Here is a 25,685-nt window from a genome sequence, read left to right on the forward strand (position 1 = left end):
GCAAGAATATCTTGGATGAACACCACTCATGATTCTAACAGGTCTCTTCTGTGCAGTAAATATTTTTTTGGCTAAAGGCTTGTTGCCCCAAAATATTATGCCATACGACATGATAGAATGAAAATAACCAAAGTAGGCAGCTTTAGTAGCGTCCTCGTCACCAATGGGGGTGATTACACACAGAGCATAAGTTGCCACACTGAGCCTTCTATGTAGGTCTAAGATATGCTCAGACCAGTTCAGCTTGCCATCAATTAGAATGCCCAAGAACTTAGATGATTCATAGTGTAGTATATTTTGGTTACCACAGTTTAAGTGGCATACTTCATTTTCTTGTTGAGATGTGTGAAATTGCATATACTGAGTTTTCTGAATGTTTAGAGTTAGTCCGTTCAACGGTCTGTCATTTCAGTTTTCCCAGCACCTCTGACACTCCCATGGGTCAAACAAACTTGTGACCATTTGTAATGCCCTTCATTGAATGTGTTCAATATCCTGTATAAATCCTATTTTTTATGGGTCCCAAACTTGAGCAATATTGTAGGTTGGATTGTTTCCACTGATTTGTGGTATTTCCATTGTGTACAAGAGAGATCAAGTGTGTCAAATACACTCGCTTCAAAAATCAAGATGCTAACATTTCACAAAAAAACTTAAAATATGGTTTACATGTTGACTGAATCAAAACCAGCATGTATATTATGATATAATAATTATTTGCACATGTTACATACTGAGAAAACAGAATTTCATAGTACACAATCAGTTGTAATCCACATTTGTGCTTTATAAAATTTTGGTAGTAATATCCTTCTGCAGACAATTGTTTCTCCTAATTTCATTCTATATCCAGGTTCTAGGTGAACATATGTAAATTATTGAGAATTTTTGGAAGTTAACAATTATCATGCTTAATATGTTTTGTAGGTAACCAAAGTTTTTGAGTAACAGTAGCATATTCTATAAAGTCCCCCAGCAATATCTGGGTTTAAAAATTGTTTTCCCTGAACTGCGGTAGAGTTGTTTACATAATAAGGGCAATCTATCCATCTTTTCTGCCTCTTGTTCTAAGTATGTGTGTAAAAGTGTATTACAACCATGGAAATATAGCTCTTGCAATGTCGACTGGTGTGACATAATTGCATGTTCTGTGCACGTTACAACTTTCTTATCATTTTTCAATCAGTTTCCCCTTTCAAAAGTAATATGTACTGTCTGCATTTGTCATAAATTTCCAATTTTTCAAGTTTGTTACGTGCATTTGTCAGGGATCATAATCTCAATAAAACAAAAGTTCCCAGAATGAGATGGTAAGAGACGAGGTACTGGCAGAATTGAAGCTGTGAGAACAGGTCATGAGTTGTTCTTGGGTAGCTCAGATGCTAGAGCATTTGCCCATGAAAGGCAAAGGTCCCGAGTTTGAATCTCGGTCCAGCACACAGATTTAATCTGCCACGAAGTTTCAAAACAAAAGTTTGAGATTGAAAATCTTTGTACCAACTTTTTCTCTTGTTATATTGTTGCATATTAATCAGCTCATTACTCCACCTCCACAGCAATGTGGTCAGCACAGCTGATTGCCATGCAGAGGACATGGGTTTGATTCCTGGCACTACCATGGATTTTTCATTGGTGCGAGGATTATGATTATTACAGGTTTCACACATCCTCATGGTGCCAACCAAGGATCTACACAAGTGATTAGCAGCAGTTCCAAGGTCAAGGCACCCAACAACAATTGGGAGAGCGTGCACTGACAAGAAGATCATCCATACTAAATCCATACGATGACACGGTGGTCAATCAGACCCAACTGGCCCATCTAGGGCCAGAATGCAGAACTATATTTTTTACCTTTACTTAATCACTTGAGTTCTTAAAATGAAATAGTATTCCTTGTGACATAACAATTCCAGAAATTAAAAGAGAATCGGCAAGGTTAGTTTAAATTTATTTGTTCACTTCTCCATATAGCATTACACCAGCCAAAATGCATTTCCACAATGAATGCTGTTCTTGAGCACAGGTTGAGTTAGTTGCTGGTCATAAGCTGCTGCAAAATACACTGACAACTTTCAAGTGATTGGAAACTGTTACAAATGGATGGGTTAGGAGGGCTACTGAAAGATCAGAGATATCAAAATTATGTCAAGTACTATTCTCTCCCTTAGATACTGTCTCTTCTCTTGCAAGAGAAAGAGATGACTTTAGCCAGGTGTGTGTGTGAGTTGTGCTTGAAGTACGTGTGTGCATGATTTTTTATATCTGAAGGTGGACTCTGTCCGATATCGTAGTCTATTTTTAAATACACCTCTCTGCCACATCTGTCGTGAATAGCAATAAATCCTATTTAACGATCCTGTTATTCCATCCCAGACTTTTCTTTGTTGAATGGTCATACAGACTTAGTCACTGAAAAATCAAGTGGTAGACTTTGTTTCATTGGTAGGAGACTGGGAGAATTCAATCAGTATACAACGGAGATTGTTTACCCATCCTATACTACTGCTCAAGAATGTGGAAACTTTACAAGAGATATTGAAAGCATACAAAGAAGAGCAGCATGAATGTTCGCGAATTTAAGCAATCATTCTTCCCACAATCCATACACAAAAGCGAAGTACCCTCTGCTATGCATTTCACACTAGTTTGCACAGAATAATGTAGACTTACATAGTTTTTCTAGGCTTATTTCATTCATGTTTCTGCTAAAATAACTCAATTCCAAATTTCTAAAATTGCAGAAAATTATCACAAAAATGTGGTGCTTACATCTACTTAATTATAATCTCTGTTATTATCTAATAACATTCATCATAATCACTAGTATACTGAACATAATTATGGTACCCATTGCTGGATACAGGCCAATTCCAGTCTTCAATATGCACTACACTTTTCAGTTATATAAATCCATTTTGCTTCTGCATGTTTTCTACTATCATCTAGCCACCTGTCACAAGCTTGTCTTCTCAATCCTTTTTATCTCTGAGAATCCGCAAATTATCTCATGGACTACCTAGATGCCTTGTTGTCTACCCTGCCAACGTTTATTTAATTTTCATTACAATCCCAAACAAGTTCCTTCCTTCTCCATTTATTTGTTTTTATTTCTCCCTCAATAATTACCAATAACCACCTTTCCACTACTTACTGAGCACCCCTCCCCCTGCCCAATTTTCGTATAGTTTTTATACATCTATCCTAAAGCATACCTGATAATATACACTGCCTGTAAACCTCCCTTTTCAGACACAATGAAAGCTTAGTTTTGTAAATCCTATTTAGTTATCAAACCCATTTTAGATTCTTTCTTACTCTTCTGTTGTCTGTTCATCTTCACCTGCACTAAACACAAATACTGGTTTAATGACTTCCTATTTCAGTCCCGCCATAGGTCTTTCCTAGCCCCCTGAGGCCAGGCCACTTGCAAAAGCATCAAGTCATATACCAGTTCCACTGCAATCATTGCACAGCTTTCTGTATTGGTAAGACTACCAACCAGTTGGCTACCAGGATGAATGGCCACCATCAAACTGCAGCCAAGAGCAAAGTGGACCACAATGCAGCATCACTTATTTTTTATTTTTTTATTTCATTCATGTTCTGTAGACCCATTAGCGATAAATCACTTGGGTTTAGAACGTGTCATTTACATAGATTTGAGACATTTGTTTATAATAATAGGTTGTACAATGAATAATATATTACATAGAAAAAATTATTTACAAGTATTTTTTTGTAAAAAGTTACAACTTACATTGAACAGACTTACAATAGATCAAAATCAGTTCACATATTCTCATACATAAATTCGTCCAGTGAGTAAATGGTTTTACTTAAAAGCTATTGTTTAAGTTGATCTTTAAAAGTAGGTGGATCAGTAACTGACATTTTTATTGCCTGAGGGAGAGCATTAAATATTTTTTTTCACAAGAGTAGTGTACTCCTTTTTGTACCATAATTAGATTCTTTTGTTCAAGATGTAGATCATTTTTGTCCCTAGTGTCAAAGTTATGATACATGCTATTCATTTCAAAAAGGGAATGGTTTTTACACAAGAAACACATGAGAGAGAAAATGTACTGAGATACTGTTCAGAGTATTCTCAGCTCTTGGAAGATTTTCCTGCAGGAATGTATGTAATTGACATCACACAGAATCCTAATGAGTCTTTTCTGGGCTATGAGGATTTTGTTTGCCTTTGGCTGGTTTCCCCAGAATATAATTCCATAGGCCATCAGGGCACGAAAATAACCAAAATAGGCAGCTTTCAAAGTACCATTTAAGCCACTAAAGGAAGCAATCGGACTAATAGCATAAATTGCTGAGCTTTGTCTTTTATATAGGTAAGGAATGAGTAAGGACCAGTTAAGATTGCTATTAACAAGTAGAGCCAGGAACTTTGTTGACTCCAGTTTTGCTAAATTCCCATCATTGTCTGTAGCATTAATCTCACCTTCGATGTTTTGGCTTTTATGGAATTGAATCAATTGAGTTTTTTCAAAATTTATTGATAGTCCATTAGAGGTAAACCAGTTAAAGATCTCCTGAAAAATTGCATTTACAGTGATCTCAAGATCAGTATTTGTTGAATTGTCTACCAGAATTGTCATGTCATCAGCAAACAAAGTAAATTTTACCTTAGCCCTTGTACACATTGGAAGGCCATTTATGAAAATAAGGACCCAGAACAGAGCCCTGTGGGACTCAACATTTTATTGTGCCCCGAAGAAGAGGACACTGGTTCCCCATTAGTGTCATTTACCATGACTTTCTGTTTCCAGTCCTTTAAATAAGAGGCAAGCCACATATCTGCTTCTCCAGTTAAACCATAAAGTTCGACCTTTCTCAGAAAAATCTCATTTTTCACGCAGTCAAACACTTTAGAAAGGTCACAAAAAATTCTAGTTGGAGACATTTTATTATTGATTGATTCAAGAATTCCATTGGTGAAAGAATATATTGAATCCTCGGTTGAGATGTTTTTCTGGAAAAAGAATTGACTTTTATTGAGGATATTGTATTTCCTAAGATGTTCAAGAATCCTTCTTTGTATAAGTTTCTCGAGAATCTTGGAGAAACAAGGTAAGAGTGAAATAGGATGATAATTGGTTACTTCATTTCTGTCACCCTGCACAACTACATATTTAAGTCCATCTGGGACAATTCCTAGTTTCAGTGATTCATTAAAGATGTGGCACAGGACTTCACAAATGAAAATGTGTGTGTGTTTCAACACTTTGATGGAAATACCATCAATACCAGTTGAGGTTTTGTTTTTCATGGTCCTTATTATCTTCTTAATTTCCTCAACAGTGACAGGAGGCATGCTAACCTGGGGTGTTGCACTAAGTCCACTTCTTTGTAAAAGATTCAGAGCCACATATATAGAACCATTACACCCTATTTTATCCGCTGCAGTCAAAAAAATGCTTGTTGAAAATTTTTGCAACAATTTCACCTTTATCAATGATATTCCCATTATGTCTAACTTCAATATTTTCTGCATAGTTTGAGTAACTACCAGTTTCTCTTTTAATAATATCCCATATGGTTTTTATTTTGTTGCCAGAATTATCTGTTTCTGATTTGATGAACATACTTTTTGCCTTTAGCAGAACTTCATTTAAGATCTTGCAGTACCTTTTATAATGAGCTGTTATTTCAGGTTCATTTGTATTTCTGAGAGAAACATAAAGCAGTATTTTAGTCCTACATGATGTTTTTATTCCTTTTGTGAGCCACTGTTTGATGGTATGGCTCTGGTACTTGTTCTTTGCAGTTCTTAGAAGGAAGACAGCTTCAAAGTGGCACATAAATTCATTTATAAATAGGTTCAATTTGTCATTGACTTTCAGTGCTCTATAAATTGGACTCCAGTCAATGAGTTGAAGATAACTGTTGAAGATCGTGAGATTTTCGTTATTAATTACCCTAAATGACCTTTTACAGACTTTGTCCTTCTTGTGTGGGCATATATAATTGATAGTTAGTAATTGGCCATCATGGTCTGAAAGACCATTTAGGACTTGTTTTACTGTTGCATTGGTGTTTCTATTCTCATGAATGAAAATATTATCTATAACACTTGAACAGTAGTTTGTAACCCTTGTGGGGAAGTCTACCATGGGTGTGAGGTTGTATGTGTTTATTATATGTAGCAGGTCAGCTCTACTACTATCATAATCTAGAAAGTTAATGTTAAAGTCTCCTAAGACGACAGTATTTTTATTTTTTGAATATATATGGGATAGAAGAGATTCAAGTTGCTTAAAGAACATACATTGCTTCCCTGATGGGGCCCTATACACTGTTACTACAATGAGTGACAGAGTCTCGGTGCTAATTTCTATACCACTAGCTTCAAAATGCTGATCAAAACAGTATTTTGTGAGCTCTAGAGGTCTATACATTATATTCTTTTTTACATATAATATTACACCACCTTTTGCACACTGTTTTTACAAAAGTGAGAGGCAATATGATAGCCATCTAGATTCAGCATATTGATACCCTCTTTTACATGGTGTTTGGAAAAACAAAGGATATCATCATTAGCAGTAGTATTACTGTCACTAATATTAATTGTCAACAGTTCTAGTTTACTTCTTAGCCCCTTATATTTTGAATGGGAAATACACAGTTTGTAACATTTAGTATTGACTTTGAGGAAGTGAGTTGCTAGGTTTCAAGATGGGTGAGTTTTTGCACACGCTCATTAGATAATTGATCTTTTGCTGAGTGTCATTTCTGACTGACTTACCTAAGTCATGGTTTGCCCCTTTTTGTTGCGAAACCGTAAAAAATCTTGATTTAGTACAGCAGGTTTTCTAGGCCTCAAGCTCCTCTTTTGATTGTAGACTGCTGCAGGCCTTGGTGACACTACAGTAGTTTTGATGGAACACTGTGATCTAGTTGTTGATCCTACTGCAGTTAATGCTAATGTTACCGGTGCTGTAGTTGCTGTAGCTGGAGTTAATGACACTTCCACTGTTGACGGGACAGTTGATGTAGAAGAAACTGTGCTTGACAAATCAGCTATGTCGATTTCTTTACTTGAATTGTTTCTCAATTTGTCCGAAGTCACTGCAGTTGTACCACTCTGTGATCCTAGATTGTGCTCCACCATACTTACTGCTATTGGTGGATACTGTGATTCATTGAACTGATTTAGGTTTTCCAGAATTAAGTCAAACAATCTAGATTTGCCACTGCTGTTCCTGTGCATACCATGTGTTGTTAAGTCTTCTCTTAGACTCACAGCTTTAAGAAAGCCCATATTGCAGAACAGTTTGCACATTTTCTCAATTTTACGATTTGTAATTCCTATTCCTTTATTTACATGAGATGTTTTTGTTAGGTGATGTACTAACAATAGCTTTTTCTTCAGATCTCTTATTGCATGTTTCTCTTTATTTTTGTAAACATCATTTGCTCCAGCTATTATTATAAATGAGTTATTTTAACCCGAGTCTTTGTATTTGTGGATATCTTTTGTAACAACATGCAGAGATGCACCTGGTTTCACTAGACCCATAAAATTTACCTTTTCCATGTTTTCTTTCAGTGTTTCAGCTAGTCCTCTTCCATGACTGTCTGAGAACAAGTAAATATTTTCTTGATTTACTTTCCGATTTTCAGCCTTGTCATTTTTCCCCAGCAATAAAGTGTTCACCTTATCATCACATTTGTTCCTAATATATAATCTAGTAGTACTTTTTTTGCTGCCAGAATGAGTGAAATGTTTCTCATTGAGACTTTTTGCTGTAAGGAATTCATCAGAATTCACAATGACTTTCTCTTTTTGCACTACAGTACTGTCTGGTAATACCTGATATCTATTACTTAATTTGATATGAAAATTATCTGTAGAAACTTTCGCCTGATGTGCCTTTTTAGGTGTGTAGGACATGTATGCCAACTAGCTCTGCAGATGATGAAGAAATTGATGAAATGTATGATGAGATAAACGAAATCATTCAGGTAGTGAAGGGAGACGAAAATTTAAGTCATGGGTGATTCGACAGTAGGAAAAGGAAGAGAAGGAAATTTAGTAAGTGAATATGGGTTGGGGCTAAGAAATGAAAGAGGAAGCCACCGGGTATAATTTTGCACAGAGCATAACTTAATCATAGCTAACACTTGGTTCAAGAATCATGAAAGAAGGTTGTATACATGGAAGAACCCTGGAGATACTAGAAGGTTCCAGATAGATTATATAATGGTAAGATAGAGATTTAGGAACCAGGTTTTAAATTGTAAGACATTTCCAGGGGCAGATGTCGCTTCTGACCACAATCTGTTGGTTATGAACTGTAGATTAAAACTGAAGAAACTGCAAAAAGGCAAGAATTTAAGGAGATGGGACCTCAATAAACCGAAAGAACCAGAGGTTGTACCGAGTTTCAGGGAGAGCATAAGGGAACAATTGACAGGAATGGGGTAACAAATACAGCAGAAGAAGAATGGGTAGCTTTGAGGAATGAAATAGTGAAGGCAGCAGACGATCAAGTAGGTAAAAAGACGAGGGCTAGTAGAAATCCTTGGGTAACAGAAGAGATACTGAATTTAATTGAAAGGTGAAAATACAAAAATGCAGTTAAGTGAAGCAGGCAAAAAGGAATACAAATGTCTCAAAAATGAGATTGACATGAAGTGCAAAATGGCTAAGCAGGGATGGCTAGAGGACAAATGTAAGGATGTAGAGGTTTATCTCACTAGGGGTAAGATAGATACTGCCTAAAGGAAAATTAAAGAGACCTTTGGAGAAAAGAGAACCACTTGCATGAATATCAAGAGCTTAGATGGAAACTCAGTACTAAACAAAGAAGGGAAAGCAGAAGGAGTATATATGGGGTCTATACAGGGGCGATGTTCTTGTAGACAATATTATGGAAATGCTGCGTGAAGAGTTTGACAGAGCACTGAAGTCGAAACAAGGCCCCCAGCAATAGACAACATTCCGTTAGAACTACTGACGGCCTTGGGAGAGCCAGTCCTGACAAAACTCTACCATCTGGTGAGCAAGATGTATGAGACAGGCGAAATTCCCTCAGACTTCAAGAAGAATATAATAATTCCAATCCCAAAGAAAGCAGGTATTGACAGATGTGAAAATTACCGAACTATCAGTTTAATTAGTCACAGCTTCAAAATACTAACGCGAATTCTTTACAGACGAATGGAAAAACTGGTAGAAGCCGACCTTGGGGAAGATCAGTTTGGATTCCGTAGAAATGTTGGAACACGTGAGGCAATACTGAACGACTTATATTAGAAGAAAGATTCAGGAAAGGTCAAACCTACGTTTCTAGCATTTGTAGACTTAGAAAAAGCTTTTGACAATGTTGACTGGAATACTATCTTTCAAATTCTAAAGGTGGCAGGGGTAAAATACAGGGAGTGAAAGGCAATTTACAACTTGTATAGAAAGCAGAGGGCAGTTATAACAGTCGAGGGACATAAAAGGGAAGCAGTGGTTGGGAAGGGAGTGAGACAGGGTTGTAGCCTATCCCCGATGTTATTCAATCTATATATTGAGCAGCAAAGTTCGGAGTAGGCATTAAAAACCATGGAGAAGAAATAAAAACTTTGAGGTTCGCTGATGACATTGTAATTCTGTCAGAGACAGCAAAGGACTTGGAAGAGCAGTTGTATGGAATGGACAGTGTGTTGAAAGGAGGGTATAAGATGAACATCAACAAAAGCAAAACGAGGATAATGGAATGTAGTTAAATTAAGTCAGGCGATGCTGAGGGAATTAGGTTAGGAAATGAGACACTTAAAGTAGTAAATGAGTTTTGCTATTTGGGGAGCAAAATAACTGATGATGGTCAAATTAGAGAGGTTATAAAATGTAGACTGGCAATGGCAAGGAAAGTGTTTCTGAAGAAGAAAAATTTGTTAACATCGAGTATAGATTTAAATGTCAGGAAGTCATTTCTGAAAGTATTTGTATGTAGTGTAGCCATGTATGAAAGTGAAACGTGGACGATAAATAGTTTAGACAAGAAGAGAATAGAAGTTTTTGAAATGTGGTGCTACATAAGAATGCTGAAGATTAGATGGATAGATCACATAACTAATGAGGAAGTATTTAATAGAATTGGGGAGAAGAGGAGCTTGTGGCACAACTTGACTAGAAGAAGGGATCGGTTGGTAAGACGTGTTCTGAGACATCGAGGGATCACCAATTTAGTATTGGAGGGCAGCGCGGAGGGTAAAAATCATAGAGGGAGACCAAGAGATGAATACACTAAGCAGATTAAGAAGTATGTAGGCTGCAGTAGGTACTGGGAGATGAAGAAGCTTGCACAGGATAGAGCAGCATGGAGAACTGCATCAAACCAGTCCCAGGACTGAAGACCAGAACAACAAGAACAACCTACAATAACCTACTGTCCCCCCATCCTTCTCCCAACAGTTTCTGCGCCTTCTGTCTTATGACTTCCTCCCAACTCATGTCCCCTCACGCTCGTTGGTCTCACTCTCTGCAAATGGACCCACCAGTCTTTTCCCCTCTCTGCTCCTCTCTTTTCCTCCTGTGCCCCACCCCCACCCACATCCCTTCCCCCACAGCCACCCAAGCCTTGTCCTGCTAAATATACAGTAGTCCATACACACTCTGCCATATAATGCTCCTCTCCTCCCCCTACTCATAGTCTGCTATCCCTCTTCCTGGGCCACTCCCAACAGCTGCCCTTGTTCAACACAACAGCTGCAGTCCATCTAAAGCAGCCAGAGATACCAGCCATGTGTGCATGATGTATGCCTGCTTGCGTGAATGTGTGTGTGTGTGTTCTTTTCAGAAAAGCTTAGTGTCTAACCATCTTTTCATTATGTCTGTCTGCAGCTCAACATGTCATCATTACATTGAGTAGCAATCTATCCTTTTCATAATTTTTGACACACAAGAAAACTAATTTTGAACATTTTTTGAACTAGTATAATGAGGTTAAAATTATAAACTGAAACTTAATTCTTGTCTTTAGAAGATCTCAAAAAGGGCTAATATGTATTGAAACAACTACTTACTCTGAATTCTCTGTCGACTCTATCAAACCTCTGGGAGTCTTCTGGTAGCTGATTACGAATATCTTCTGACCCTATAAATATTGATTCAAGGTGGGTCCATGTACGTTGTACCTCAAACCAAATTGAAATAACTTGATCAGCATTCGAAAGTTTCGTCCGCCAGTCTGACACCTCTTCCAGGAAATAAGCAATGTACTTGGAACCCATTAGATTTTGCAGCTGCACCTAAAAAGTTGAAAGGAAGTTGGAATCAGCATGTAAAAAAATTACCACCGATGGTATGGGTTGACAAGAGAAGAAAACAAATGCATAAGAATAATATTTCTAGACTCTTTCCAATACATCTACAAAATGCAGTTATTTAACACATATCACAGGAGTATAGAGCATCAACCAGTTAGAAACAATATAGCTAGAGCTTTCAGTATCAGATTATTTCCCATTTGAAATACCCATATCTGGTTGACAGCCTAGATTTGAGCCTTCCTCTCCTGAATGAGACTTAAGTATGTTAAATGCTGTGGTACCTTTCCTGGCAATCAATTATTAAAATGAAACAGTATTTCACAGTAAGTTCCAATTCTAGGAACGTATTTAGGCTTTAGTATCTAGAATCATTTCAGGAAGAAACTATCATGTACTGATGGATGCAAAGACTGCCAAAACATACAACAACGAAGCTGGGTGGTGCAGTTATCAACTACGTGGTCACTGCATTGCATATTTTGAGCTACATAGAATGACTTCTATTTGTACATGACTGCCCTGTAATTCACTCTTAAGGGCCTGCCAGAGGGTTCACTGCTCCACTCTCAAATAGTACGTGGGAAAAATAAACTCTTGGATCTGTCCATACAAGCTCTGATTTCTTTATTTTATCATGATGATCACTTCTTCCTATACAGGTTGGTGTCAATAAAATATTTTCTGTTGTCAATAGCACTCATTACTTTGTGTGAATAAAGATTTAATTGAGCTTCACAAGAATTACATTTTCTGAGTTTGTGCTGACTTGGTTAGTAGAACATTTTCTTTGTGGTGATCCATAATGTCCATACACAGTGTATGTTCCAAAACACTACTGCAAACTGCCATCAGGGATATGGGTCTGTAATTCATTGAACTGCTCCTATTTCCTGTCTTGAGTATTTGTGTGATGTGTGCAACTTTACAGTCTTCAGGTACAGATCTTTTGTTGAGCAAGTGGTTATAGTCTTTATGACTGATAAGTATGGAGATATTATTTCAGCAGGCTCTGAAAGAAATCTAAATGGGATACAATCTGGAAAACTTGTCTTTATTAAGTAATTGGCAAACCCGGCAATGCTCTGTAATTGTTAAATATGTAGCAGATTTGGATATACGTCTTAATCCCCTTCTACCCCCTCTTTCTGTCCATCTCCACCAGTCCCTCCTCTCTCTGTCCATTTCCTTCCCCCCCTAACACTCTCCACTTCCTCCTTCCTCCACTCTCTGTCCATCCACTCCCTTCTGTCCACCTATTCTCCTCCCCCCTTTCCATCTGATGTTTATCCTTGTTTATTATTATTGCCAAGGAAACCTTGATTATAAGTAGGAATTGAAGCCACTTCAGACTCATGGGTAAATGGTTGGGATCATTTGTACATGGTGTATGGGAGACCCCTCCTGATGTTAGGCCTATGAGAATAGTAGCCTCAATGACAGTATATCACATAGTTTTCATCTGCAAAAATAAGTAGGAACACAAAGTTTTGGGCAATTTGGATTCTGCAGTAGTATTCTAATCATAAGCCAGTAAGCCATAAATACAGCTATCCTGTTTTCTGCTAAAACTGACTTGAGGAAACAGCACATAGTGGCCTATAAACATTGTTTTTGAAATTACATGTAAGGAGAAAGAATATATATGAAAGAATAAAATTGTCTAATGGTTTGAATGCCCTGCTATCATAGTTAAAATTGTATGAAAGAAAACGAAACTGTGTATTTTCATGGCACTGCATAACATAGAATTTTCTTTCTCACACTCAGTTTTAATAGAAAACATGTACATTGTTGTTTAAGAAATTAACAGCTTATGACTGTCTGACTGTTTATTAGAGTGTGATGTATAAATTTTAAATAAGCTGGTTGAGAACTTATTGAGATTTTTGCTAACAACATTTCCGCATTATACATTACTATGTCTTGTAAAAATTTGAAGTAAATTGGTCAAGAACTTTTACAAATTTTTGCTAACAGCTTTTCCTCTTTTTTACACGTCTCTCTCTCTCTCTCTCTCTCTCTCTCTCTCTCTCTCTCTCTCTGTGTGTGTGTGTGTGTGTGTGTGTGTGTGTGTGTGTTTGTGTGTGTGAAAAAATATGAAACCTATGTCCATCCGAATGTTTATTAGAGTATTGTGCAAAAATATGAAACCTATGTCCATCCAAAAGTTTATTAGACTATTGTGTAAAAATCTGAAGTAAATTGTGAAGTAAATTGCTCCAGAACTTTTCGATGTTTTTGGTACCTATAGACAATGACTTGTCTTTATATAGTAACTAGCTTACCTGGCAATGCTTCACAATTGCTAAATATCTATAGGAATTGGATATACATCATAATCCCCACCCCCCTCTCTGTTCATCCCCTCCTCCGCCTATCCCTCTCCACCTCCTCCTCCTATCTTTTTCTATCCACATCCTTCTTCCCCCTTTCTATATCAATTTCTTTCATCCCTTTCTCTGTCTACCTCCCTCACCCCCCCCCCCCCCCACCCATCTTGAGCATTGTTTATTGTTATTGCCAATCAAACCTTGATTTGGAATTTAAGTTGCTCAAAATGAATAGTTAAGTTGATTGAAATCATAAGTATATGGGCCGAGAGACTTCTCCTCCTGCTGCCTCTGTGTGGATAGTAGCTTCAGTGATAGTATTTTTAATCTGCAAAAGAGTCAGGCTATTCAGATTCTATAGTAGTATTCTAATCATAAACTGACTGTGAGAAAGAAAATGAAACTGCACATTTTCACAGCACAGTATAAAATGATCTTTCTCAGGCTTGTCTGACGTTTGGCATTACCCCTAAAGGCCTCACACTTAAAGTTACCATCTCTGGCTGTAACCCTTTTTCCATCAGTCCCTATACGAGTTCCAAACTGAACAATCCATAGCCCTCACCCACATAATCCTCCACCTACACATCAACTCAGCCATTGAAAACACCCGTCAACTCCTATTACTAATCAAATTCCTCAATCTTTCCTCTCCCACATCCACACCGGCTGTTCAGAGCATCCTCCTACAGGCCAACTGCAAATTAGAACAGCATGCCACCCTCTACCTCAAAAAACTATCAAATCTCCTGGGGAAACGCAACTCACTCACCCTCCACAACCTTTCCAACAAACCTCAACCTCCTCCCATTGCTCACAGACCCAGTTACTCAATCTCCCAATTCCAGCTTCACTCCCCCCAATACCTCAAAATTCTAATCAACACAATCTGGAACCACAACACCCTAATTCAGTAGTTAACCTTTCCTCCAAACCTCTCTCCCAACCCAAAACCTCTGTCCTATCCAAAGGCCTCACCTTCAACCCTACACCCAGAATCAACCAAACAGCCCTCGTCAAAGATTTACTGTCCTAGACTTGTAGTCTCTGCCAGAAGTATCACTTTGCCATAAAGAAAAATAATCCTAATCCTACTCCTAATGATCCAACTCCCCAAGACACTATCCAAATTGAACCCTGCCTGGAACAGTTCTGTCCTCACAGCAGGACCCACCTCCTCTTCCTCAAAATCATCCTCTCCAAACCTTCCAGGAATTTCTCACTTCCAGCCTTGCCTCTCAATCTTTCTTGAAAAACCTTAAGCCTACTCCCAACATCACCACAACTGAATCCCAGGCTATCCGTGATGTGAAGGCTGACCAATCCATAGTCATTCTTATGGCTGACAAGGGTTCCATGACCATGGTACTTGATCATCGGGAGTATGTGGCTGAGGGACCGCATCAGCTTTCAGACAACACTACATACAAAGTTTGCCAAGGTAATCCCATTCCTGATGTCCAGGCGGAGCTTCAAGAAATCCTCAGAACCTTAGGCCCCCTACAAAATCTTTCACATGACTCAATCAACCTCCTGACCCCACTGACATCCCGCACCCCTACCTTCTAGCTACTTCCTAAAATTCACAAACCCAAACATTCCAGCCGCCCCATTGTAGCGGGTTACCAAACCCCACTGAATGTATCTCTGCCTACATAGGTCAACACCTTCAACCCATTACATGCAGTGTCCCATCCTTCATCAAAGACACCAACCACTTTCTCAAGCGCCTGGAATCCTTACCCAATCTGTTACCCCCGGAAACCATCCTTGTAACCACTGATGCCACTTCCTTATACACAAATATCCCACACGTCCAGGGCCTTGCTGCAATGGAGCACTTCCTTTCACGTCGATCACCTGCTACCATACCTAAAACCTCTTTCCTCATTACCTTAGCCAGCTTCATCCTAACCCACAACTTCTTCACTTTTGAAGGCCAGATATACCAACAATTAAAAGGGACAGCCATGGGTACCAGGATGGCCCCCTCGTACGCCAACCTATTTATGGGTTGCTTAAGAGGAAGCCTTCTTGGTTACCCAAGCCTGCCAACCTAAAGTTTGGTACAGATTTATTGATGACATCTTCATGATCTGGGCTCACAGTGAAGAAGAACTCCAGAATTTCCTCTCCAACATCAACTCCTTTGGTTCCACCAGATTCACCTAGTCCTACTCCAAATCCCATGCCACTTTCCTCGACGTTGACCTCCATCTGTCCAATGGCCAGCTTCACACACCCATCCACATCAAACCAACTAACAAGCAACAGTACCTCCATTATGACAGCTGCCACCCATTCCATATCAAACGGTCCCTTCCCTACAGCTTAGGTCTTCATGGCAAATGAATCTGTTCCAGTCCAGAATCCCTGTACCATTACACCGACAACGTGAAAACAGCTTTCGCATCCCGCAACTACTCTACCGACCTGGTACAGAAGCAAATAGCTAGAGCCACTTCCTCATCCCCTCAAAACCAGAACCTCCCACAGAAGAACCCCAAAAGTGCCCCACTTGTGACAGGATACTTTCCGGGACTGGATCACTCTAAATGTGGCTCTCCAGCAGGGATACGACTTCCTCAAATCCTGCCCTGAAATGAGATCCATCCTTCATGAAATCCTCCCCACTCCACCAAGAGTTTCTTTCTGCCATCCACCTAACCTTCATAACCTCTTGGTTCATCCCTATGAAATCTCCAAACAACCTTCCCTACCCTTTGGCTCCTACCCTTGTAAACTGCCCCCAGTGTAAGACCTGTCCCATGCACCCTCCCACCTCCACCTACTCCAGTCTTGTAACCCGGAAGGTGTACACGATCAAAGGGAGAGCCACGTGTGAAAGCACCCACATGATTTATCAACTGACATGCCTACACTGTGAAGCCTTCTATGTGGGAATGACCAGCAACAAACTGTCCATTCCCATGAATGGACACAGGCAGACAGTGTTTGTTGGTAATGAGGATCACTCTGTGGCTAAACATGCCTTGGTGCCCGGCCAGCACATCTTGGCACAGTGTTACACCGTCCGGGTTATCTGGATATTTCCCACTGACACCAACCTATCAGAACTCCGGAGATGAGAACTTGCCTTTCAATATGTTTTCTCTTCACTTTACCCTACAGGCGTGAACCTCCACTAATTTCAAGTTGCCGCCACTAGTACCTCACCTGTCATTGAACAACATCTTTGCCTCTGTGCTTCTGCCTCGACTGACATCTCTGCCAAACCTCTATGAATTTACATATGTCAGCCTGTGTCTGTATATGTGTGGATGGATATGTGTGTGTGTGAGCGAGTGTATACCTGTGGTTTTTTCCCCCTAGGGTAAGTCTTTCCACTCCTGGGATTGGAATGACTCCTTACCCCCTCCCTTAAAACCCACATCCTTTCGTCTTTCCCTCTCCTTCCCTCTTTCCTGATGAAGAAACCTTGGGTTGCGAAAGCTTGAAATTTGTGTGTGGTTTTTATGGTCTCTATCAACATACCAACACTTTCTTGTTTGGTAAGTTACAGCATCTTTTTTTGTGAACAGTATTAAACAACAATTTGTCTTTATGGTGGTAGTATATATATATTAGAAAAAATATGTAGCTTATGTCTGTTTGAAAGTTTATTATAGCATGAGTAAAAATTTTGAACTAAAAAGGTCAAGAAGTTTTCAAGATTTTTGCTAACAATGTTGCTCTTTTATATAGTTCATAAATACTTATACACTACATACATAAAAATATGTATCCTATGTCAGCCTGAATGTTTATTAGAGAAGTGTGTAAAAATTAGGAAGGTATGTAGCCTATGTATGTCGAAATGTTTATTAGAGTATCATGTAAAAATATGAAGTAAGTCGGTCAAGAACTTTCCAGCATTTTTGCTAAAATGTAACACAATGGCAGAAGACAGGAAGGTGGATGTTGCGTATTGGGATGACCACCAATCAGCTGTCCACAATGATGAATGGCCACAACCGAACTGCTGCCAAGAACAAACTCAGCCACCCAAAAGCACAACATGTTGCTGAGCACAGTATGCTACAGAGCACAATATGCTCAATTTCAATGGCTGCTTCACAACCCAAGCCATCTCTGCCCTTACCTCCACCACCAGATTCTCTGAACTACACAGATGGAAGAACACAGATGGAAGTTATCCTTACAACACATCCTCTGCTCCTATAATCTCCCTGGCCTCAAACTCGGCATGTAACCCACTACACCTGTAATCTACAACCGGCAGTTTGCCCTTCCTCCATCGTGTCACCCCCTCCCATTTCAGGTTTCCATCTGCTGCTTCCCATTGGCCAATAAAATCATGCATGGCTCTTATATGTGTCCCCCCTCTAATCCGCATTCCTAGCCAGCAAACCAGCAGCTTCCCTCTGAGCCACTCACCCCCAGTCAGGCCCTCTCCCTGTCTCCGGTCTCCTCCCCCTCTACCTATTCATCGGACATTAAAACTGGCCCACCTGTTAAAAAACAGCATTGGAACTGTTAGTACAGCCGGCATCATGTAGGGGCTAAGGTGCATGTGGATATATGTGTGTATTTTTTACTCCAGCTCATCGAAAGATAACTCCAAATGCTAGTAGATTTTGTTTCTTTTGAGTGTGACTGCTGACAATGCAACAGTTCTGCTTATCAGTGTTAAAAAAACTATCTGCTGCATTTTCTTCTATACAGTATGCTGTTTACTTTTTGTATTATACTGTGCTTTCTGTCAATATATCTCAGTATTATGCAGTCAAAATAGTGTACTCATAGTATTAAAATTTGTAAAGGAAATTATTTCGAGCCATTTGTTGAACATTATAGGACAATAAAGAAATTGAGTGAGTAACATGATTGTTCCACCTATCAAAAAGACTATAAAGCATTTACAAAACATCAAATGGCATTTTATGTGTCAGTGCAAGAGAGAGAGAGAGAGAGAGAGAGAGAAGTGGTGGGTGGCACCACCAATTAAAACTTTCACATAGTTAAGTGTAAAGCCAACACAAATCTACAGTGGAGAACAATTGCAAATAATTTTTCTTGTATTAATTCTAATTTTCATCTCAAATGTTTATGCTTGTAATATTACACAGACAAATGGACCAACTTAATAACAAGATGCACAACTTATTATGGGTTACAGAAGATCACTTGAGGTAACAGAAAAGAAAATGAAAATATGGAATTAATTTTGAAGTTAACAGTCAGTAAATACTGAAGCTAACATTAAGTAATTGCTTAGATATCAAGTACTGTCAAATGCTCCATGAAAAAGAAAGAACAAAAAGGGAGATGATGTAAATATATTACCTGGTTGTCCTCCAGTGTTTCAATAAGCTCTTCACTGGCCCGAAGTAAGGTGCAGCCTGTTCGTGGATGGACTTCACGCTCAAATTCCATTGTTGACCATGTTGCATGTAATTCTTTGAGTACCTTTTCCATTGACATTTCCTTGACAGATTTGTCAACTATATTCTTTACCTCTTCCTCATATTTGTGAAGATTCAGTGCCAACAAGTCAGCAAGTGTCGTTGAAGCATCCATATGGAACTTGACCTGCTCAATATGCATGTAAATTAGTGCAGGATAACATTGTCATTTTTATATTACACTGTTAAGGTATTCATGCCACAAGAAACACCTTTATTTAATATACACTGAAATAAAAGGGATAGTAAAAGTTTCAACTATTACCTCAAGAAAATAATTGTAGATATGTCTGCAGTCTTTGTACAGAATGAAATCCTCATGCATTTAGCGGAACCGAAATAAAATGGCATAACAGTAGAGTATTCTGTGCTTATTTGTTTAATGCATTTGAAGTGGGGCAGTGCCGCAACAACCCATGCTGTGTTGGTGGAAGTGTACAATAACAATGCACCGTCATATAACACAGTAGTTAGCTGGTGCAGTTACTTCCAATGTAGTAAAACAATTCTGAATGATGAAGAACATAGTGGAAGGCCATCTCACTGGGGAGAGCTGAGAATTGCATGAGAAATGGACACCCTGGTGTTCAAAGACTGGCGTATCAAAGTTGAGGCAACAGTGGAAAAGTGAAAATCAGTGATGGATTATTTTTCGAAATTTCACAAAAAATTTTGAATGTGACAAAAACTGCCACCCACTCAGTTCCATAACTGTTACCACAAAAGTAAAAAGTGTGCCAAACTAAGGCAGCAACAGCAATGTTGCAGTTGTGTCAGGCCAGTCCAGATGACTTGTTTAGTAGCCTAATGATTGTGGAGAAGTGCTGGGTGTACCAATGTACTCCCTAACAAAGGTGCAAAGAAAGCAATGGAAACAAATGGATTCAACACTGCCATAAAGGGCGAAGAACCAACAATCACTGGGCAGGTGATGTTGAGTGTTTTTTTGGGGTGGCCCTAACAGACTTCTTCAAAGGGGAAAACTGTCACAGGAACATAATACCAAAATCTCCAGATAAGGTCATAGGAAGCTGCCACAATGGAGCATCATGGGTAGCTACCCAAAGAGATTTTATTTTCTTTAGAATATTTGCCAAGCACATTCATAGCACATCACAGTCACATATGCTGCTTCTCTGAGTGTCAAATCTTGAACTACAGACTGAGGTGACAAAAGTCATGAATTACTCCCTAATATCATGTCGAACCTACTTTTGCCCAGTTTAGTGCAGCAACTCAATGTGTCATGGACTCAACAAGACGCTGGAAGTTTGAGACGTGCTGCATCTGTAGCTGTCCACAGTTACGAAAGCATTGCCTGTGCACGATTTTGTCCAGTTACTGATCTCTCAATTATGTCCCATTAATGACTGATACTTTAGTGTTGGGCAATCTCGGTAGCTAAATCATTCAAATTGTCCAGAATGTTCTTCAAATCAATCATGAACAACTGTGGTCCCCTGACATGGGACAATGTCATTCATAAAAATTCCACTGTTGTTTAGGAACATGAAGCCTGTGTATGGCCACAAATGGTCTCCAAGTACCTGAACATAGCTGTTTCTAGCCAATGATCAGTTCAGTTGGACCAGGGGACCCAGTCCAATCTCTGTAAAAAAAGCCTACACCATTATGAGTCATCACCAGCTGACACTGTGCCTTGTTGACAACTTGGGTTCCTTGCCTTCGTTGGGGCTGTGCCAAACTCGAACTCTACCATCAGTGCTTTCCAACTAAAATCAGGATTCAGCTGACTAGGTCATTCCAGTAGTTTAGAGTCAGATCAATACGGCATGGGAACATGCCAGATGCTGCAGGCAATGCTGTTCTTTTAGCAAAGGCACTCACATCTGTCATCTGCTGCCATATCCCATTTAATGTCATGTTTTGCCGCAGGGTATGGAAGGATGCACAAAGCAAATATGGGATAGTGGAGTAGTTTGAGGAAGGTCTTTTGCAAGATTACTTAGTGGCTGCACTACAAGACGAAGGCTACAGCTAGAAGCTGAAGAATGGCTGCCATCTCAGTCCAACTGACAGTCTTACCAGCTATAAGCTAGTAACATAACAAGGAAGATTAGAAATACTTACAATATCCAAAGCAGTCTCAGAAATATTGGATGGATCATACAGAAAATCAAAACAGACAAGATGAAAGTCATAAAAAGCATATATACAAAACTCCCTTTGTCAGAAGTGATCCAGGGCAGTTTATTTTTTCATTTTTTATTTTTATTTTCTAAACTTTTTATTTATTTCTGAGTTTTCAATATTAAAAAGAAACAAATGCTGTTTTTATGTCACCTGGAAGGTGTGCATTCTGGAAATGATCTTTGCCATGTTTCCCCGGAAACTCACTACATGGCATGGTTGAGCTTAGCAACACAATGTTTGTGTTCTTGGTGCATTGGTTATGGTGACACAATGATTTTGAGCACAGAGTAAACATTAAATTCTGTGTTAAGCTTGGGGAAACATGAATAATGATTAACCAAGCATATGCAGGAGAGGCATTTTCAAGAAGTCGTATGTTTCTGAGTGGCACAAAACATTCTGAAAAGGCAGCAAAGATTCAGTACAAAATGATCTCAGAGGTGGTCGCCTGTTTACAGAACATACCAATGCAAATGTGTAGCATGTAAGGCAGTTATTGCAAGAAGACTGTCATGCAAATGTGCATGTGGTACCAGAACTTAATTTGAATTGTGATGTGTGCCATAAGATTTGGGGAACTGGAAACTTAATGCAAAACTCATCCCTCACACAAAACAGGCGAACAGAAAGAGGAAAGATGAAAATTTCTGGATGTGACGCCACATTTCTGTCAAATATTACTGCTGGGGATGAAAGTTGGTGCTACCAGTATGACCCTTATATGAAGCATCAAAGTGCTGATGTTGGAGCCCTTGATCAGCAGCCTCAAAAAAAGTCAAACGACAACCTTCAAGAACAAAGGTGCCCTGATATCACATCCAGTAGTTCAGCAGAAACATCAGGGCACCTACATATTTGTTGGCCAAATATCTGACGGGAATATTAAATCCTTATGTGGGTAAATGCCCTCATCACATCTGTAATTCCGTGGATTTTATTAAACGCCTTGATAGCTTCAGGTTGGACGAGTCAGATATCATGGTGAGTTTTGACATTGTTTCCTTGTTTACGAGGGTTCCCCTGCGAGAGCCACTAGAATTGATTAGTCAGAAGTTTGACGAGAAGACCACTGAACTTTTTAGGCATGTCTTGACCTCCACGGATTTTCTTTTTAATGGAGAATACTACCAACAAACAGAGGGAGTCGCCATGGGTAGCCCACTCTCACCAGTCGTAGTGAATTTGTACATGGAGAACTTTGAGGAGGAAGCCCTGTCGTCATCCGAATGGAAACCTACTTGCTTTTTCCGTTACGAAGGATGACACATTCGTCATCTGGCCACATGGTATCTCCTTGACTTCCTTTCACATCTAAACTCTATACACCCCAATATCAAATTCACTATGGAGACTGAAACGGATGGTAAATTACCTTTCCTTGACGTCTTGGTCAAGAGAAGGGCTGACGGCACCCTAGGTCATAGGGTGTATCAGAAGACAACGCACATTGACCTGTATTTTCACACAGACAGCTGCCACCACCCTTCACAGAGGAAAGGGGTACTTAAAACTCTAGTACATAGGGCGCGCACTATCTCTGATGCAGAGTGTCTACCCCAGGAATTGGAACATCTGAGAACTGTATTTCGAAAAAATGGGTACTCAGAGTGAATTCAACGTGCCCTCCGCCCAACCACTACACCACAACCTGTGGAGGTGGATGAAATCACGAGGGAGGAGGTAGGCACTGCATTTATTCCATATACAGGCGCACTATCGGGGAAAATCACCCACATTTTGAAGAAACACCGTGTCGGAACTGTGTTTTGCCCTCCGAATAAAACTCGTGCACTAGGGGGGGAGCGCCAAAGATGACCTTGGTCTGAGGAAGCCCGGCGTGTACCAGATTCCGTGTCATGTGGCAAGTCGTATATTGGTCAGACGATGCGTACCGTCGAGGATCGATGCCGTGAACACCAGAGGCACACTCAACTGATGTATCCGAGCAAGTCGGCGGTCGCTGAACAATGTCGGAAAATAACACTACGGAGTATGAACGCACGAGGCTTCTGGTACAGACATTGAAATACTGGGACAGCGTTGTAAGAGGGGCCATCGAAATTCACACCAATGATGACCTCATAAACCGTGACTGTGGCTATAATCTTGGCAAGGCTTGGGAACCAGCGATTGGGTTAATCAAGAGTAAATCGAGCAAATGTATAGTTGTGATGACCATGGCGGACAGAGCCATCATACTGACGTCATCTCAGACGCCATCGCAATCTGTTCCACCGCGCGACTGTGGCGCGGGGCATGGACGGAGGAGGGAGTGCGCCGTGGGCTGAGGGTATTTAAATCAGCCGCCGCCGTGACCAAAGCCAGTTCCCCCTGAGCAGCCATAGCGTACGGATCTCCGTACCAGCACTTTCACAGGAGCTCAGTCCGTCAGTTCACCTGATGATGGCGACATGTATGATCGCGTGAAATATTGTGCCCCTTGGACACTGTAGACCGGCAGTACACCCGTGGATATTTTGATTATCAAATACACCAGGAGAAACTCAAGAATCACAAAATATATTATTTCTTGAATTATCAAAACCCTAAAAAATCATGTTTTTTATAAAATCAATCAATGGGTCACAGTTCCTTGTTGAAGTGCTCATTGATCATGATATCATTGATACAGAATATAATGAAATGTAGGCTGAAATACTAATACTATCCCAGAAATTGCTTCACTGAAGATCCAATGAAGGTGAATGGACACTGAAGAGCCAAAGAAACTAGTACACCTGTCTAATACCTTGTAGGGCCTCCCACCAGCACACAGAAGTGCCACAGCACAACATGGCACAGACTCAGCTAATGTCTGAAGTAGTGCTGGAGAGAATTGACACCATGAATCCTGCAAGGCTGTTCATAAATCTGTAAGAGTACGAGGGGTGGAGATCTCTTCTGAACAGCATGTTACAAGGCATCTCAGATATGCTCAATAATCTTCACGTCTGGGGAGTTTGGTGGCCAGTGGAATTGTTTAAACTCAGAAGAGTCTTCCTGGAGCCACTCCTGATGTGTGGAGTGTTGCATCGTCCTGCTCAAATTGCCCACATCCATCAGAATGCACAGTGGACATGAATTGATGCAGGTGACCAGATAGGATACTTACGTACGTATCACCTGTCAGAGTCGTACTTAGACGTAACAGGGGTCCTATATCAATACAACTGCATATGCCCCACACCATTAAAGAGCCTCCACCAGCTTGGGTGGCCCCTGCTAACATGCAGCGACCATGTATTCATGAGGTTGTCTCCATACCTGTACACATCCATCCACTCGATACAATTTTAAACCAGACTCGTCTGACCAGGCAACATGTTTCCAGTCCTCAACAAACCAATGTTAGTGTTAATGGGGACAAGCAAGGTGTAAAGCCTTGTGTAGTACAGTCATCAAGGGGACATGAGTGGGCTTTTAGCTCTGAAAGCTCATGTCGATGACATTTTGTTGAATGTTTTGCATGCTGACACTTGTTGATGGTCCAGTATGAAATCTGCTGCAATTTGCGGGAGGGTTGCACTTCTGTCGTGTTAAATAATTCTTTTCACTTGTCATTGTCCTGTTTTTGCAGGATCTTTTTTCAGCCACAGTGGTGTCGGAGATCTGATGTTTTACCAGATTGCGGATATTTACAGTATACTCATGAAATAGTCGTATGGGGAAAATCCCCACTTCATCACTAACTCGGAGATGCTGCATCCCATTGCCCATGTGCCGACTATAGCACCATGTTCAAATTCACTCAAATCTTGATAAACTGTTATTGTAAAAGCAGTGATTGATCTAACAACTGCACCAGACACTTGTTGTCATATATAGGTATTGCTGAGCAGAGAACCATATTTTGCCTGTTTACATATCAAAATACACATGCCTATACCTGTTTTTTGGCCCTTGTGCATAGAAGTAAATAATAATCGAATTGGAAAAAAACTAAAGGTGCTTAATAGTCTGCCAGATATTATGCAATACCCACTACACTCTATATCAAATATGAAGAAGAAGTGATTCATTTTCAAGTACAGGCTATCATAGGTCAGTGGATTAGCAGAGTTTTGATTGTACTGGAAGAAGTGCATATCCGGTTTTTAAGAAAGGTTGCAGCATATATGCACAGAACTTAACACCTGTCTCACTGATAGCAGTTTGCTGTAGAGTTACATAACACAATTTTCTATTAATTTATAACTGTTCTGGAGATAACACATCTTGGATTCTGTAACCACTGATCATGGTTACTCAATTTGGCCTCTTCATTTGCGAGGCACACAAGATTGTAGATAACAAAGTTCAAGTGATTATTATATTCAAATAAGTTCCTCACCACTGCTTCATCAACAAAATACTTGCTTATGGACAAGTGTGTCTTTAGACTGAAGACTTCCTAGCTACATTATTCTTATTAGGGAGACTTTGTTGGGAATGATAGTAGTGCCTTGTGTGCTTCACGGCACTGTGCTGAGACTTACTGTTCATCATAAATATA

At 39.7% G+C, this 25,685-nt stretch overlaps 1 protein-coding gene across 1 annotated transcript in view; it reads right to left on the bottom strand.

Annotated features, from left to right (window-relative positions):
• Positions 1-25,685, bottom strand: part of LOC126277970 (dynein beta chain, ciliary-like) — a 694,172-nt gene that overhangs the window by 383,693 nt on the left and 284,794 nt on the right. Inside the window, exons 15-16 of the mRNA XM_049977623.1 lie at positions 18,921-19,166; positions 11,038-11,262 (exon numbers count right to left, since the gene is read on the bottom strand). Coding sequence (XP_049833580.1) covers positions 11,038-11,262; positions 18,921-19,166 — 471 coding nt within the window. The remainder of the gene's footprint in view (positions 1-11,037; positions 11,263-18,920; positions 19,167-25,685) is intronic.

The sequence above is a fragment of the Schistocerca gregaria genome, chromosome 6 (genome assembly GCF_023897955.1).
Source record: "Schistocerca gregaria isolate iqSchGreg1 chromosome 6, iqSchGreg1.2, whole genome shotgun sequence".
Taxonomy (NCBI): domain Eukaryota; kingdom Metazoa; phylum Arthropoda; class Insecta; order Orthoptera; family Acrididae; genus Schistocerca; species Schistocerca gregaria.